This window comes from Loxodonta africana, chromosome 2 (assembly GCF_030014295.1).
Source record: "Loxodonta africana isolate mLoxAfr1 chromosome 2, mLoxAfr1.hap2, whole genome shotgun sequence".
In the NCBI taxonomy this organism is placed as follows: Eukaryota; Metazoa; Chordata; class Mammalia; order Proboscidea; family Elephantidae; genus Loxodonta; species Loxodonta africana.
In genome coordinates, this window is record NC_087343.1 from 188,992,189 (window position 1) to 189,006,776 (window position 14,588).

The 14,588-nt window shown below is 41.2% G+C and overlaps 1 protein-coding gene across 1 annotated transcript in view; it reads left to right on the forward strand.

Moving 5' to 3' along the window:
- The first annotated feature begins 13,996 nt into the window (after positions 1-13,996).
- RANBP17 (RAN binding protein 17) overlaps positions 13,997-14,588 on the forward strand; it is a 120,652-nt gene continuing 120,060 nt past the window's right edge. Inside the window, exon 1 of the mRNA XM_064279109.1 lies at positions 13,997-14,034. Within this exon, the coding sequence (XP_064135179.1) occupies positions 14,017-14,034 (18 nt within the window). The 5' untranslated portion in view covers positions 13,997-14,016. The remainder of the gene's footprint in view (positions 14,035-14,588) is intronic.

Below are 14,588 nucleotides of genomic sequence, written 5' to 3' on the forward strand. Positions count from 1 at the left end.
CGTATGCTTATGGGGCAATTGAAAATACCACGCTCGGGGCGGGTGCACCTTAGTCTTCAAGGTTATGCCTTTGCTTTTAAACACTTTAAAGAGGTTTTTTTGCAGCAGATTTGCCCAATGCAATGCATCCTTTCATTTCTTGACTGCTGCTTCCATGGGTGTTGACTGTGGATCCAAGTAAAATGAAATCCTTGGCAACATCAATCTTTTCTCTGTTTATCATAATGCTGCTTTTTGGTTTAGTTGTGAGGATTTTTGTTTTCTTTATGTTGAGGTGTAATCCATACTGAAGGCTGTGGTCTTTGATCAGTAAGTGCTTCAAGTCCTCCTCACTTTCAGCAAGCAAGGTTGTGTCATCTGCATAACGCAGTTTGCTAATGAGTCTTCCTCCGATCCTGATGCCGTTTTTGTTCATATAGTCCAGCTTCTCAAATTATTTGCTCAGCGTACAGATCGAATAAATATGATGAAAGGATACAACCTTGATATACACCTTTCCTGATTTTAAACCATGCAGTGTTCACTTGGTCTGTTCGAAAGACTGCCTCTTGATCTATGTACAGGTTCCTCATGAGCACAATTAAGTGTTTTGGTGTCTACACATTCACTTATTTCATGTAAGTGGAATCATACAGTATTTGTACTTTTGTGACTGACTTATTTCACTCAGCATAGTGTTTTCAAGTTTCATCTATGTCATAGCATGTATCAGGACTTCATTCCTTTTTATGGCAGAGTAATATTCCATCATATTTAGGTACCATATTTTGTTTACCCATTCATCTGCTGATGGACATTTTGGTTGTTTCCACCTTTTGGCTATTGTGAATAGTGATACAAAGAACATTGGTATACAGGTTTTTATTTGCATTTCTGCTTTCAGTTATTTTGGGTATATACCTAGGATTGGTTTTGCTGGGCTATATGGTAATTCCATATTTAACACACTAGATTTTTTAAAAGGAATTGCCCCTAGAGAGCAGGAAGGAGGATAAGAAGGGATGTTTTCATTTTTTACTTAATATTAGTTTTTATTACAAAAGAATAAATAAATGAATACTCTGACTTTATAATAATGATTATTTATTACTTCTGTGGTTTAAAAATTAATATGCTTAAAGACCAACGGCATCCACCTTTTAGTATGATGGCTCTTTAACTTCCATTGTGGTTTCATTTGCACCTAATCTTTCTTTCAGGTCTTATAAAAGATGGCCAACTGGTCTACCTACCTTCAGGGTCTCCTCCTTCCCTTCATCCTGAATACCACAACCACAGTTGTCCTTTGAAATCATTATTTTCATCCTATCACCTTGTGTTACCCGCAGAATAAAAAAACCAAACCCATTGCAGTCGAGTCCATTCCAACTCATAGGAACTCTATAGGACAGAGTAGAACTGCTCCATAGGGTTTCCAAGGCTGTATATCTTGCAGAAGCAAACTACTACATCTTTTTCCCATGGAACAGCTGGTGGGTTCGAGCTGCTCATCTTTCAGTTAGCAGCTGAGCACTTAACCACTGCACCACCAGTGCTCCTTACCTGAGGAATACCAGAAACCCTTTGCCATTGAGTGGATTCCTTTTTACAGAAGGAGACTGCCACATCTTTTTCCCATGGAACAGCTAGTGGGCCTGAACAACTGACCTTTCACTTTAACTGCTACACCACCATGGCTCCTTTACCTGCAGAATAATCAGTCCAAATTACTCAAGCTGGCGTTGACAGCCCTCCGTAATCATGCTCCAACCAACCTCTTCAAGCTTACATCAACTACTTACCTTCCAAGCCGTCTCTTAGAGCCAAATGATTTACTCCAGTTCTTTGAATGATGTTTCTTCCTGTCTTTTCTCTCTTTAAGACTACTTCTGTGAAGTATTTACCTTCAAGTATACAGTCATCTCCTTCCTTGAATACTAATACTATTAAGTGTTTGTGACCTTTCATTGGGTACTTAATTTTTTTTTTTATTTTGTAATGCCTAGTTTTGTGCTCCTTGGAAACTCTATAGCGCAATTTTACTCTGTCCTATAGGGTCGCTATGAGTCGGAATCGACTTAACTGCACTGGGTTGGGTTTGGTTTTTGGTTTTTGTTTTGTTATCATTTTCCTCATGTTGGAATGCAAAATAGAGCTTTTAACAGTTTATTCCTTGTCTCTTCAATTGCATTCTAAGTTTCTTAAAGGCAAAGATTGTCTTAAATTTTGTGTTGATCAAGCTTATAGTACAATGCCTTGCATAAAGTAAAGACTCATATTAGCTAATTGATATTACCACTTTAGTACAGAAGACTGAATGGCAAACTACCTCAACTAAAGATAATTGGTAATATAACTTGAAATTTCCTTAACAGACTCTAAAACTGAAAAGGCAGAGTAAAACTTGGCCACTTAAGAACTTAAAGTTCTTAGGTTTTAGGTTCTTTGTACATTAATAAATTGTTGGTGTATGCCATCGACAGAGTAGAACTGCTCCATAGGGCTTCTGAGGCTGCAATCTTTACAGAAGCAGATTGCCAGGTCTTTTCTCCAGTGGAGCTGCTGGTGGGTTTGAACCACCAACCTTTCACATAGCAGCCAAGTGCTGAACCATTGTGCCACCAGAGCTCAATATATTAATAAATAAAAGTAAGCAATCTGTTATGCCTGGGGCATTCAAATACTTTGTGACATCCAGTAATAATATAAATAATCCATGCATGTGTCTCGGATAATCCTGGGGCTTGATAAATACTTGTATTTTGGAGGGTTGTGTTTGTCTCAGTGGGATGAGGGGAAAGGTGGAACAGGGATAAGGAGAGGGTGTAGGTAGATTTAGCACTTGGAGGTCTCCTCTCAGACCAACGGTTATTAAATACATTGTATCCCTCATGAATCTGTTATGGATTGAATTGTGTCTCCCTAGAATATATTCTGTAAATCCTAACCCCTATAATTGTGGATGTAATATATTAGTGAGACTGCATCAGTGTAAGGTCTGTCTTAAGCCAATCACCTTTGAGATATAAAATGAGCATAGAAAGGCAAGTAGAGATGGGGGGCAATAGGTGCCATACCAACACGAGGATCACCAAGAAACCAAGGAATGGAAGCTGACAAGAGTCAAGAACCTTCCCCAGAGCTGACAAAGGAAGAAAGGCTTCCCATAGAACTGGCGCCATGAATTCAGACTTCTAGCCTCCTAAACTGTGAGAAAATTAATTTCTGTTTGTTAAAGCTATCCACTTGTGCTTTTGAACACTTCAAAGAAGTTTTTTGCAGCAGATTTGCCCAACTCAATGCATCATCTGATTTCTTGGCTGCTACTTCCATGGATGTTGATTGTGGATTCAGGTAAAATGAAATCCTTGACAACTTCAATCTTTTCTGTTTATCGTGAAGTTACTTATTGGTTCAGTTGTGAGGATTTTTGTTTGCTTTATTATTATTATTTTTTTTTATGTTGAGGTATACTCCATACTGAAGGCTGTGGTCTTTGATCTTCATCAGTAAGTGCAACAAGTCGTCTTCACTTTCAGCAAGCAAGGTTGTGTCATCTGCATAAGGCAAGTTGTTAATGAGTCTTCCACCAATCCCGATGCCATGTTCTTCTTCATATAGTCCAGCTTCTTGGATTATCTGCTCAGCATACAGATTGAATAAGTCTAGTGAAAGGATGCAACCCTGACCCACACCTTTCTTGATTTTAAATCACACAGTATCCTCTTGCACTATTTGAATGACAGCTTTTTGGTCTATGTACAGTTTTCGCAAGAGCACGATTAAGTGTTCTAGAATTCCCACACTTCACAATGTTATTCGTAATTTGTTATGAACCACACAGTTGAATGCCTTTGCGTAGTCAATAAAACATAGGTAAACATCTTTCTGGTATTCTTAGCTTTCAGCCAGGATCCATCTGACATCAGCAGTGATATCCCTTGTTCTGCATCCTCTTCTGAAACCAGCCTGAATTTCTGGCAGTTCCCTGCCAATGTACTGCTGCAACTGTTTTTGAATTATCTTCAGCAAAATTTTACTTGTGTGTGATTAATGATATTGTTCAGTAATTTTTTCGTTCTGTCGGATCACATTTCTTTGCAGTGCACACAAAAAAGTTGGCCAAATTTCTTGGCATAGATAAGTATCACCAGCACTGCATCCGTTTGTTGAAACATATCAATTGGCATTCCATCAATTCCTGGAGCCTTATTTTTTGCCATTCCCTCAGGGTAGCTTGACTTTTTTCTTCAGTACCATTGGTTCTTATTTATATGTTACCTCCTGAAATGGTTGACCATCAACCAATTCTTTTTGGTACAGTTACTCTGTGTAGTCCTTTCATCTTCTTTTGATGCTTCCTGTATCGGTTAGTATTTTCCGTGTAGAATGCTTCAAAACTGGAACTCGAGGCTTCAATTTTTTCTTCAGTTCTTTCAGCTTGAGAAATAGAGAGTGTGTTCTTCACTTTTGACTTTCTAACTCCAGATTTTTGCACATTTCATTATAACATTTTACAATGTCTTCTAGAGCTGTGCTTTGAAATCTTCTGTTCATCTCTTTTACTCCATCATTCTTTCATTCACTTTAGCTACTCTGTGTTCAAGAGCAAGCTTCAGAGTCTCTTCTGACATCCATTTTGGTATTTTCTGTCTTTTTAATGACCTCTTATTTTCTTTAGATGTCCTTGATGTCTTCCCATAACTCGTCTCATCTTCAGTCATTGGTGTTCAATGCATCAAATCTATTCTTGAGATGGTCTCCAAATTCAGGTGGGATATACTCAAGGTTGTATTTTGGCTCTTGTGGACTTTTAAAAAATTTTCTTCAGATTCAACTTGAACTTGCATATGAGCAATTGATGGTCTGTTCCACAGTTGTGTCCTGGCCTTGTTCTAACTGATGGTGTTGAGTTTTTCATCATCTTTTTGCACAGGTGTAGTTAATTTGATTCCCGTGTTTTTCATCTGGTGAAGTCCACGTGTCTAGTCGCTGTTTATGTTATTGAGAAAAGGTATTTGCAATGAAGAAGTCGTTGGTCTTGCAAAATTCTTTCACATGATCTCTGGTTTCATTTCTATCACCAAGGCCATATCTTCCAACTACCCAATCCTTCTTCTTTGTTTCCAACTTTCACATTCCAATCACCGGTAATTATCAATGCACCTTGATTGCATGTTTGATCAATTTCAGACTGCAGAAGTTGGTGGTAATCAATTTCTTCATCCTTGGCCTTAGTGGTTGGTGTGTATATTTGAATAGTAGTCATAGTAACTGGTCTTTCTTGTAGGTGTATGTATATTATCCTATCACTGGCAGCTTTGAAATCCAGGATAGTCCTTGAAATGTTCTTTTTAACAATGAATGTGATGCCATTCCTCTTAAATTTGTCATTCCCAGCATAGTAGGCCATATGATTATCTGATTCAAGGTGGCCCAAACCAGTCCAATTCAGCTCACTAATGCTCAGGGTATCGAACTTTATGCATTCCATTTGTTTATTTATTTTTTGTCTTAGAATACAATAACATTTTTTGCAACTGGATAATTATTTGCAAAAATTCCCTGTATACAACCGTGAATCAAAGATCAAGATTAGGTTAACCAGTTTGAAAAGTAACTAAGGTTAACCCATCTACAATTGACACTGCAGCAGACACAATTGTAAAACAGCCTGAGTCACCCAATTTGTAAACACCTTGTCCAAGTACATGTTGGGAGAGGGTGGAACAGTGGAAAGACAGGGGTAGAAGACTTGGCCAAGAATAGCTCATTCGAAAAATGCCTTGACCTGGCCCATTTTCAAAATTCTGCTATCTCTTTTGTGAAATGATTGATCCCAGGCTGATTGAAGGGGAGGTAGCTCAAGAAATGTCTGTGTATGAGTAGGTGCTAGGTACGTGCAAGTCACGTTACAATGTACTTCACAATGCTGATCTCGTTTCAAATCAGGCCTTTGGTAATGCCACACATTCTTCCCCAGTATTAAATATGTTGGTTCTGGTAAACTATCTAGAAATCGCCATGCTTATGCTTGTCCACCTGCCAAATGGATACTGTCATCACTTCATAAGCAGGTCCCTCCAGAGAAGGTTGTTAGTGTCACTACATAGCACAGCTCACCATGTTCAGTGTTTTGTTTAGCACCACCATGTCATGACCTCCCTTTTTAATCGGGGTGGTTGATGCTTTACTCAGCCATAGTCTCCTTGAACACCCTAAAATTTGGTTGTACTTCCATCACTCACGTAGATTCTTCTGACCTCCTGAGGCCAACATTTTAACTTCAGAATACTACACAACGGGACCATATCAGTTAATTAATGATGAGTGCGACTGGCATGTCCCTAGAATGTAAATTCATTTTTCCCCTGAGTGTATTCCTAATGATACAGACATGATGGACACTGCTTTTAGTCTTCCTAGGTAAAAAATGAGGACTCCATGGGTGGCGCAAATGGTTAAGCATTTGACTATTAGCCGAAAGGTTGTCAGTTCAAACCCACCCAAGGTGCCTCAGAAGACAGGCCTGGCAATCTGTTTCTGGAGATCATAGCCTTGGAAACCCTACAGAGCACAGTTCTATTCTAACACACACTGGGTCACCATGGGTCCAAGAAACAACTTGATGGCAACTAACAACAACAAGGTAAAGAATCCCTGGGTGCTGCAAAAGTGCTCAGCTGCTAATCAAAAGGTTGGAGATTCAAGTCCACTTAGAGGTACCCAGAAGAAAGACTTGGCAATTTACTTCTGAAAAATCAGCCACTGAAAACCCTATGGAGCATAGTTCTACTCATCACCTTGATACATATGAGATTGCCATGAGTCAGAATTGACTTGATGGCAACTGAATAGGTAAAAACTGTCTCTCAGAGGATATATTTTTTCAGCATGAATTCTGCCATTACAAGGAAGCAATCCTAGGGATCTCAGCATGTTTCTGCAGATTATTTTCTGTGTGGGCAGGGCAGGCAACTGTTTAAGTGATGTGGTTTCAAGGATAATAAAAATTACCATTGAATGCACTTCTCCAAATCTAAGGCACACATAAACTGCAAAAAGCACAATTATTTTATGTAAACTTAAGAAAGAAAAACTCTGGCAATTAAATTATATATAATTTAGAATACTTATGTGCTTATTGAAAGAGATCTTTAGACTTATTTGGACAGGGATTTTATCCTCATTCATTCTTGTGCAAACATAAAAAGGAAACTGAAGTGAAATGAATGGGTTCCAATATTCCTAAAATATCTCCACATACACAGCCTGAATCTTCCAAATCACTTTTCAATTCTGAATTGTTGGTGTCCATGTTTTTCTATTGAATATTGGCCTCTGAATAGTTCCCTGGGTGGCACAAATAGTTTGCACTTGATTACTCACTGAAAGGTTGGCGGTTTGAACCAACCCAGTGGTGCCATGGAAAAAAGGCCTGGCAATCTACTTCTGTAAAGATTATAGCCAAGAAAACTCTATGGAGCTCTCCTACTCTGTAGTACATAGTCACCATGAGTTGGCATCGATGCCACAGCAATGTTTTTTTTGTTTCGTTTTGTTTCGTTTTAAATTGTCCTCTGGTAGCACTTTTAAAAAGAGGGCTCCACTCTAGCCACCGACACCCATTCTGAAAGTTGGGAATGGTCTGCCTCTGTGCCTCCTATCCAGGCTGCCTAAGTAAATGCCTTGGGCCCAGAACCCCCTCTGATAAGGAGGCTGGGAACTGGGACACTCCCTCTCCCCCAGTACCTTCTCCTTATCAGAGAAGAGTTCCCTCTGTTCTGGACACAGAGTAAATTTGTCTCTTGAAAATGTGCAGGCACCATATGGCCCTTGGCCAACCCCACTTTTATATCTTTTCTCAGTGGGGAATGAACGAGGTCTCTCCTATATGGCACAAGAGGGCTGAATGTAGAACATTTGCCCTGCATCGGACATACGAGGGGATGATCCGTGGGCCATGGGAGACAGGTGCGCACTAGAGAACCTGATATCACTCTGTCTTGCCTCTATGTGAGTAAAGCATTACACGCACTAATATTGTCTTCTCTGTGTCTTTTGTTGGCGACCCTGAGCCCCAAAAGTATGACATGCACCAGAAGGGGTCAGCAGAAGGTTTCCATCAACAAGCAACGCTTGTGTGCCTTCCTCAAATGTTTCTAAAATTATTTTTTTGACTGAAACACTGAAGTGTTGCAGTTTTCCAGTCAGGTCACTGGGACTAATACCCAAATTTACAAACACGCAGGCAATGAACACTGCATCTAGACTATTTCTGGCTGTTCCTGACAGTAAGAAGCCGTCCACTGTAAGATGCACCTTGATTTCTGAAAAAATAAACTATGAAAAAACAAAGTGTTCATGAGGAATCAATAAAATACAACATTAATCACCGTGTGCCAGATGCTTTAAACTTTTACAGCTTTGTAAAGTACTTGGCGTTATACTCCTAAGGCTTTGAGAGAGATTAAGTAACTTTCCTTGGGTTAGCTAGAAAGGGAAGAATTCTGGATGTGAATTCCCTGTGAAACACTCTGGGAAGGTCCCCATTAGTCTGAAGACCAACAGTTTTCCTAAGCTCCTATACTGGATAAATCCTTTGCATTCTTCCAAAAGCAAAGGTTTACCACTTTGTGTAACACATTAACATCTTGGTGTGATTTTAGGTAAATGGGCTTACTCTTAAACAAGTATTTAAAGTTTAAACCTATCTTTAATTTGGGTGACTGTAATACCCAGTTTTTCCAGAACAACTCCTGCTGTCCAGTGTAAACTTATATATATATATTTATCTGTAATATTTTATTTCCCTCAAAAAATAGTCTAGTGGCCCTAATACATGACATAAAGAGCATACAAACAGTAACTAACAATACACAAACACTAGAAGATAAGCTATATAACTGGGATCTTCTAAAAATTAAACACTTGTACTCATCAAAAGACTTAATCAAAAGAGTAGAAAGAGAACCTACAGACTGGGAAAAATTTTTTGTCTGTGACAAGTCTGACATAGGTCTAATCTCTAAAATCTATAGGAAAATCCAACACCTCTACAACAAAAAGACAAATAATCTGATTTAAAAATTGGCAAAGGATATGAACAGACACTTCACCCAAGAAGACATTCAGGCAGCCAACAGACACATGAGGAAATGCAGCCTTCAGAGAAATGCAAATCAAAAACTACAATAAGATACCATCTCACCCTGACATTACTGGCACAAATCAAAAAAACAGAAAGTAACAAATGTTGGAGAGGCTGCGGGCAGATTGGAACACTTATGCACTGCTGGTGGAAATGTAAAATGGTACAACTATTTTGGAAAATGGTATGGCATTTCCTTAAAAAAGCTAGAAATAGAAATACCATACGATCTAGCAATCCCACTCCTGGGAACATATCTTAGAGGAATAACAGCCATCACACAAATAGACATATGCATATCCATGTTCATTGCAGCATTATTCACAATAGCAAAAAGATGGAAACAACATAAGTGCCCATCAATAGATGAATGGATAAACAAACTGTGGTACATATGCACAATGGAACACTATGCAAAAATAAAGACAAATGATGAATCTGCGAAATAGCTCACAACATGGATGAATCTGGAGGGCATTATGCTGAGTGAAATAAGTCAATCACAAAAAGACAAATACTGTGTGAGACCACTGTTATAAAAACTCGTTAAAAGATTTACACACAGAAAGAAACAATCTTTGATGGTTACTCGGGAGAGAAGGGGTAGGGAGGGAAAAAAACCTAACTAGACTTTTTTTTTAGACAATAGATAAGTGGGTAACTTTGGTTTTGAAGGATAAAACAGTACACAATACTGAAGTAGTCAGCACAAGTTGACCAAGGCCAGGTCATGGAAGCTTCATAGACACATCCAAACTCCCTGAGGGTCCGAATTACTGGGCTGAGGGCTGGGGACCATGGTCTAACAGGACATCTAGCTCAATTTGCATAAGTTTATAAAGAACGTATATATATAGTTTATGAAGAAAATGTTCTACCTCCTACTTTATTGAGCAGTGTCTGGGGTCTTAAAAGCTTGTGAGCAGCCATCTAAGATACTCCACTGGTCCCACTCCAACTTGAGCAAGACAGAATAAGAAAACCAAAGACACGAGGGACTAATGGACCACAAGTACCACAGCCTCCAGCAGTCTGAGTCCAGCACAACTAGATGGTTTCCAGCTACCACTATCAACTGCTCTGACAGGGATCACAATAGAGAGTCCTGGACAGAGCTGGAGAAAAATGTAGAACAAAATTCTAATTCACACACACACACAAAAGACCAGACTTAGTGGTCTGACAGAGATTGGAGAAACCCTGAGAGTATGGCCCCCAGACACCTTTTTAACTTAGTACTGAAGTCACTGCTGAGGTTCACCCTTCAGCCAAAGATCATTTAGGCCCATAAAACAAAATGAGACTAAATGGGCACACCAGCTCAGGGGCAAAGATGAGAAGTCAGGAAGGGACAGGGAAGCTGGTAACAGGGAACCCAAGGTCGAGATGGGGATAGTGTTGACATGTCATGAGTTTGGCAATCAGTGTCACCAAACAATATGTGTATTAATGAGAAACTAATTTGTTCTGTACATTCATCTGAAGTACAATAAAAAAAGACAAAGTCTAGAGCAAATACCTCAATACGGTAACATTTGTTAATTCTGGTTTTTAGTACATTTGTTTTGTTTACGTTGTTGTTTTTGTTTTTACCATGCAGTAGCCCCTTGTTCTGTTTGAATGATTGTCTCTTCATCTGTGTACAGGTTCCTCATAAGCACAATTAAGTGTTCTGAAATTTCCATTCTTTGGAATGTTATCAATAATTTGTTATGATCCACACAGCTGAAGGCTTTTGCATAGTCAATAAAACATAGGTAAACATCTTTCTGGTATTCTTTGTTTTTCAGCCAAGATTTGTCTGGTATTAGCAATGACATCCTTTGTTCCATGTCCTTTTCTGGGTCTGGCTTGAATTTCTGGAATTTCCCTATAGATATACTGCTGCAACTGTTTTTGAGTCATGTTCAACAAAATTTTACTCGCATGTGATGTTCATCATATTGTTCAATAATTTCTGCATTCAGTTGGATCACTATATAGTTGTTGGGTGCTGTCAAGTGGATTTCAACTCATGGTGACCCCATGTGACAGAGTAGAACTGCCCCATGGGGTTGTCTAGGCTGTAAGCTTTATAAAGCAGATTGCCAGGCCTCTGGGTGGGTTTAAACTACCAACTTTTCAGTTATCAGTCAAGCACTTAACCATTTGTGCCAACACGGTGCACTCGCTATCTATCTATTGATCATCCTCCATCTGTCCACCCACCCACCTAGCCACCCACTCATGCAGTCATCCACTCACCCACCCATCTATCTATCTATAATCATCCACCCATCCATCCATCCACCCATCCATCCACCCACCCATCCATCCATCCATCCATCCATCCATCCATCCATCCATCCATCCATCCATCCATCCAACTGTTGGAAGGCATTAGAGAACAACCAATGAAGGCAGAACTTGAGATGTTGCGTGGCCATAATCTTTGAGAGAACAAAAGCGCAAGAAGTGAGATCCATGTCACTTCAAGCTTTTTCCCTGAGAGCAGTTTCCACTGGCAGAAAGGGGTAATAGAGCTAAAAGAAAACGTAAGTACCAATAGCCTAGGGGCAGAGGTCAGAATTTGAGAATGAAAGCAACTAGGACTTGAGAGACAAAATTCTAGATTGGAGGCAACTGCAGAGGTCTGAGCCCAAAAATCTGTATGAATACTCCTCAAACCACCAGCAAATTCCTTAGCTGCACATGCACAGGGACAGGCTTCAAGAAACCCAGAAGAACAGGAGCACCTAAGGAGTGGAATGGAGATTTTAGCAACTGCAGTGCTAAGGAGGCAGAGTACAAGCTTCACCAGCATGGAAGTATTTTGGCAAACATCCCAGTATTTTACTTGTAAGATCTAGTAAGTATCATGACCTAAAAGTAAGAGCAAAACTGAAATAGATCAGCATTAAAAAGCCTAAATCCAAGTCTCCATAAGATTAAGTTGATCAACTGGTACTCTGTCTGCCTATGACAATAAAAAAAGCAATGTTTTTGGAGAAAGAGAATCTTCCACGCTGTCTAACATTCAGTAAAAAATTATGAGGCATGCTAAAAAAACAAATCCAAATACCAAAAACCAGGAGGGCCCACAAATGACTCAGGTATTGGAGTTATCAGATAAGGAGTTTAAATAATATGATTAAAATGTTAAATAAAATAGAGGGAAGAGAAACAATTTCACTGGAGCCATGGAATCTATTTTTTTTAAATGGGAGGGAGAGGAGTCAAATAGAAATAATTAAAAATTCAATAAATGGGTCATATACCAGCTCAGACACAACAGAACAGAGTTTCTACTGAACAGACAACAGGTCAGTAGAAAATATCCTTATTAAAGCACAAAAAGAAAAAAAAAATTAAAACCCCCAAATTATAGAAAACAGAGTAAGCAACATATGGAATATAGCAAAAGGATCTAACAAACATATAATTGGAGCTCCAGAAGAAAAAGAGAGATAGACTGGGAAAGAAGTAATATTTAAAGAAATGCTAGCCAAGAATTTTCAAAAACCAATGAAAGTATCAGATTTCATATTTAAAAAGTTTTATGAATTCCAAGCAGGATAATTACAAAGAAAATAACACTTAGTTACATCAGACTGAAATTGCTGAAGACCAAAGAGAAAGAGAAAAAATTTTAAGTTGCTGGGGTTTAGGAAAAGTGGAGGGGGTACATTTTAAGGAAAAAGGAGGAAAAATCAGACTGACAGCTGCCTTCTCAACAGAAACCAGAAGACAACAGAAACACATCTTTATAATGCTGAAAGATTAAAAAAAGAAAAGACTCTGTGGAATTCTATTCCCAGCAAAACTATCCTTTAAAAAATGAAGGTTAAAAAAAGACTTTTCATATTAAAAAGCTGAGAGAATTTGTCAATAGCAGAACTGAACTGTAAGAAGTACTAAAGGGAGGTTTCAGGCTAAAGGACAACAACACACATGGAAGTGTTGAACTTTATTTAAATAGAAACAAAGAACATCAGAATGGAGAGATTTTGACCCACTTCTGCTCAAATTCTCATTCCAATGAATCATCTGGTGGAAAATATAATTTCATATTCAACGAAATGCAGACAAAAGAGTAAGAAATGATCTAGAATTTTACAACTTAGCATCATGCAAACGCCATTAATTTAATTTTGGTCTAAGAAAGTTAAAATTTAAAGAAAGGAAATTGGGCTCTGGGAGTCAGGGGTCTCAGGAAGCAGCTGGTATGTGGGAGTCAAAGGTTATGGCTGACTGGGTGTGCTGGTAGCAAGTGGGTGCTCACCACCACCACCAGTTGCCCTTCATTTGATTCCAACTCATGGCCACCCATTGTGTGTCAGAGCGTGCTTCACAGGGTTTTCAACAGCTGATTATTAGAAAGCAGATTTCCTGCCCTTTCTTCCAAGGCACCTCTGGGCCGACTCCAATCACCAACCTTTAGGTTAGCGGCCAAACAACGTTTGCATCACCCGAGAACGTCAAGTGGGTGCTAGGGGACAAGAAAATCTTTGGCCGTGTGAGAGTCAGGAGGCATGGGCCATAGTTGTGCTGTTGAGGTCCTGAGTCAAGAAAGTGTATGAGAGATTTAAGAGTCAAGGGTCATAACTGACAGTTAAGTTGTTGTGGCTGAGTCAAAGAACAGGGGTCAGAGGTCACAGCCCACCAAAGCAGCGGTTGAAACTTGAACGCAGGAGGCGGTTGAGATTCCTGCGCCCCCGGAGAACCCGCCCCGCGCGCACCGCCTCCCTCACCCCGCCCGGCGCTTCTAACACGAAGGCCGCGCGCTGCTGAGGCGCAAAGCGAGCGGCGCAGGGACCCCGCGGGCGGCTGGGGTTTCGGTGGCGCCCGCCTTCACTCCCTCCCCTCAGGCACTCGGGACTGGCCGGCCGGCGCCGCCTCACGGGAAGATGGCGCTGCACTTCCAGGTCAGTTCGCCGAGCACCCCGGCCCCCAGCTCCGCCGCCTTGGGAACCCGGCAGGACGCCGGGGCCTGGGCCCTGTGGGCCGGGGATGGTGGAGGAGGCTTCAGGGCCGCGGGGCGGCGCCCCCGAACCGCAGCCCCTGCCCCCGCCCCCGGCCGGGGACCCAGGGGCACGGGCCTGGGCTGCAAACCCTGGGCCCGAGCCGCGGGGCGGACCGAGCCGGGGGACGGGGGTGGATGGAGCAGGGGCCGGGTTTGGAGTCCGCCCCTCCCGGGAGGGCGGATGCTGAGGACCAGCCGGGCGGGTGTCCGCCTTCCCTGGCGCCGCGGAACGGGCGGGAACGGCGTCTTTGGTGGCTCCCGGGCAGGTGCTAGCCCGGACCCGCCGGCTTTTGCGCGCCTCGGGAGGGCGCCGGCGCCGTGGACCAGCCTTCGCGCCCCGTCGCTGGCCTGGGTCTGTCGTCGGCCTCCGCACAGTTGAAATGGAGCTCTAGAGGGGCCTGAGGTCGGCCAAAAGAGCGGCGGCGGCGGCGGCTGTTGGGCTTGAATGGCTGGGGA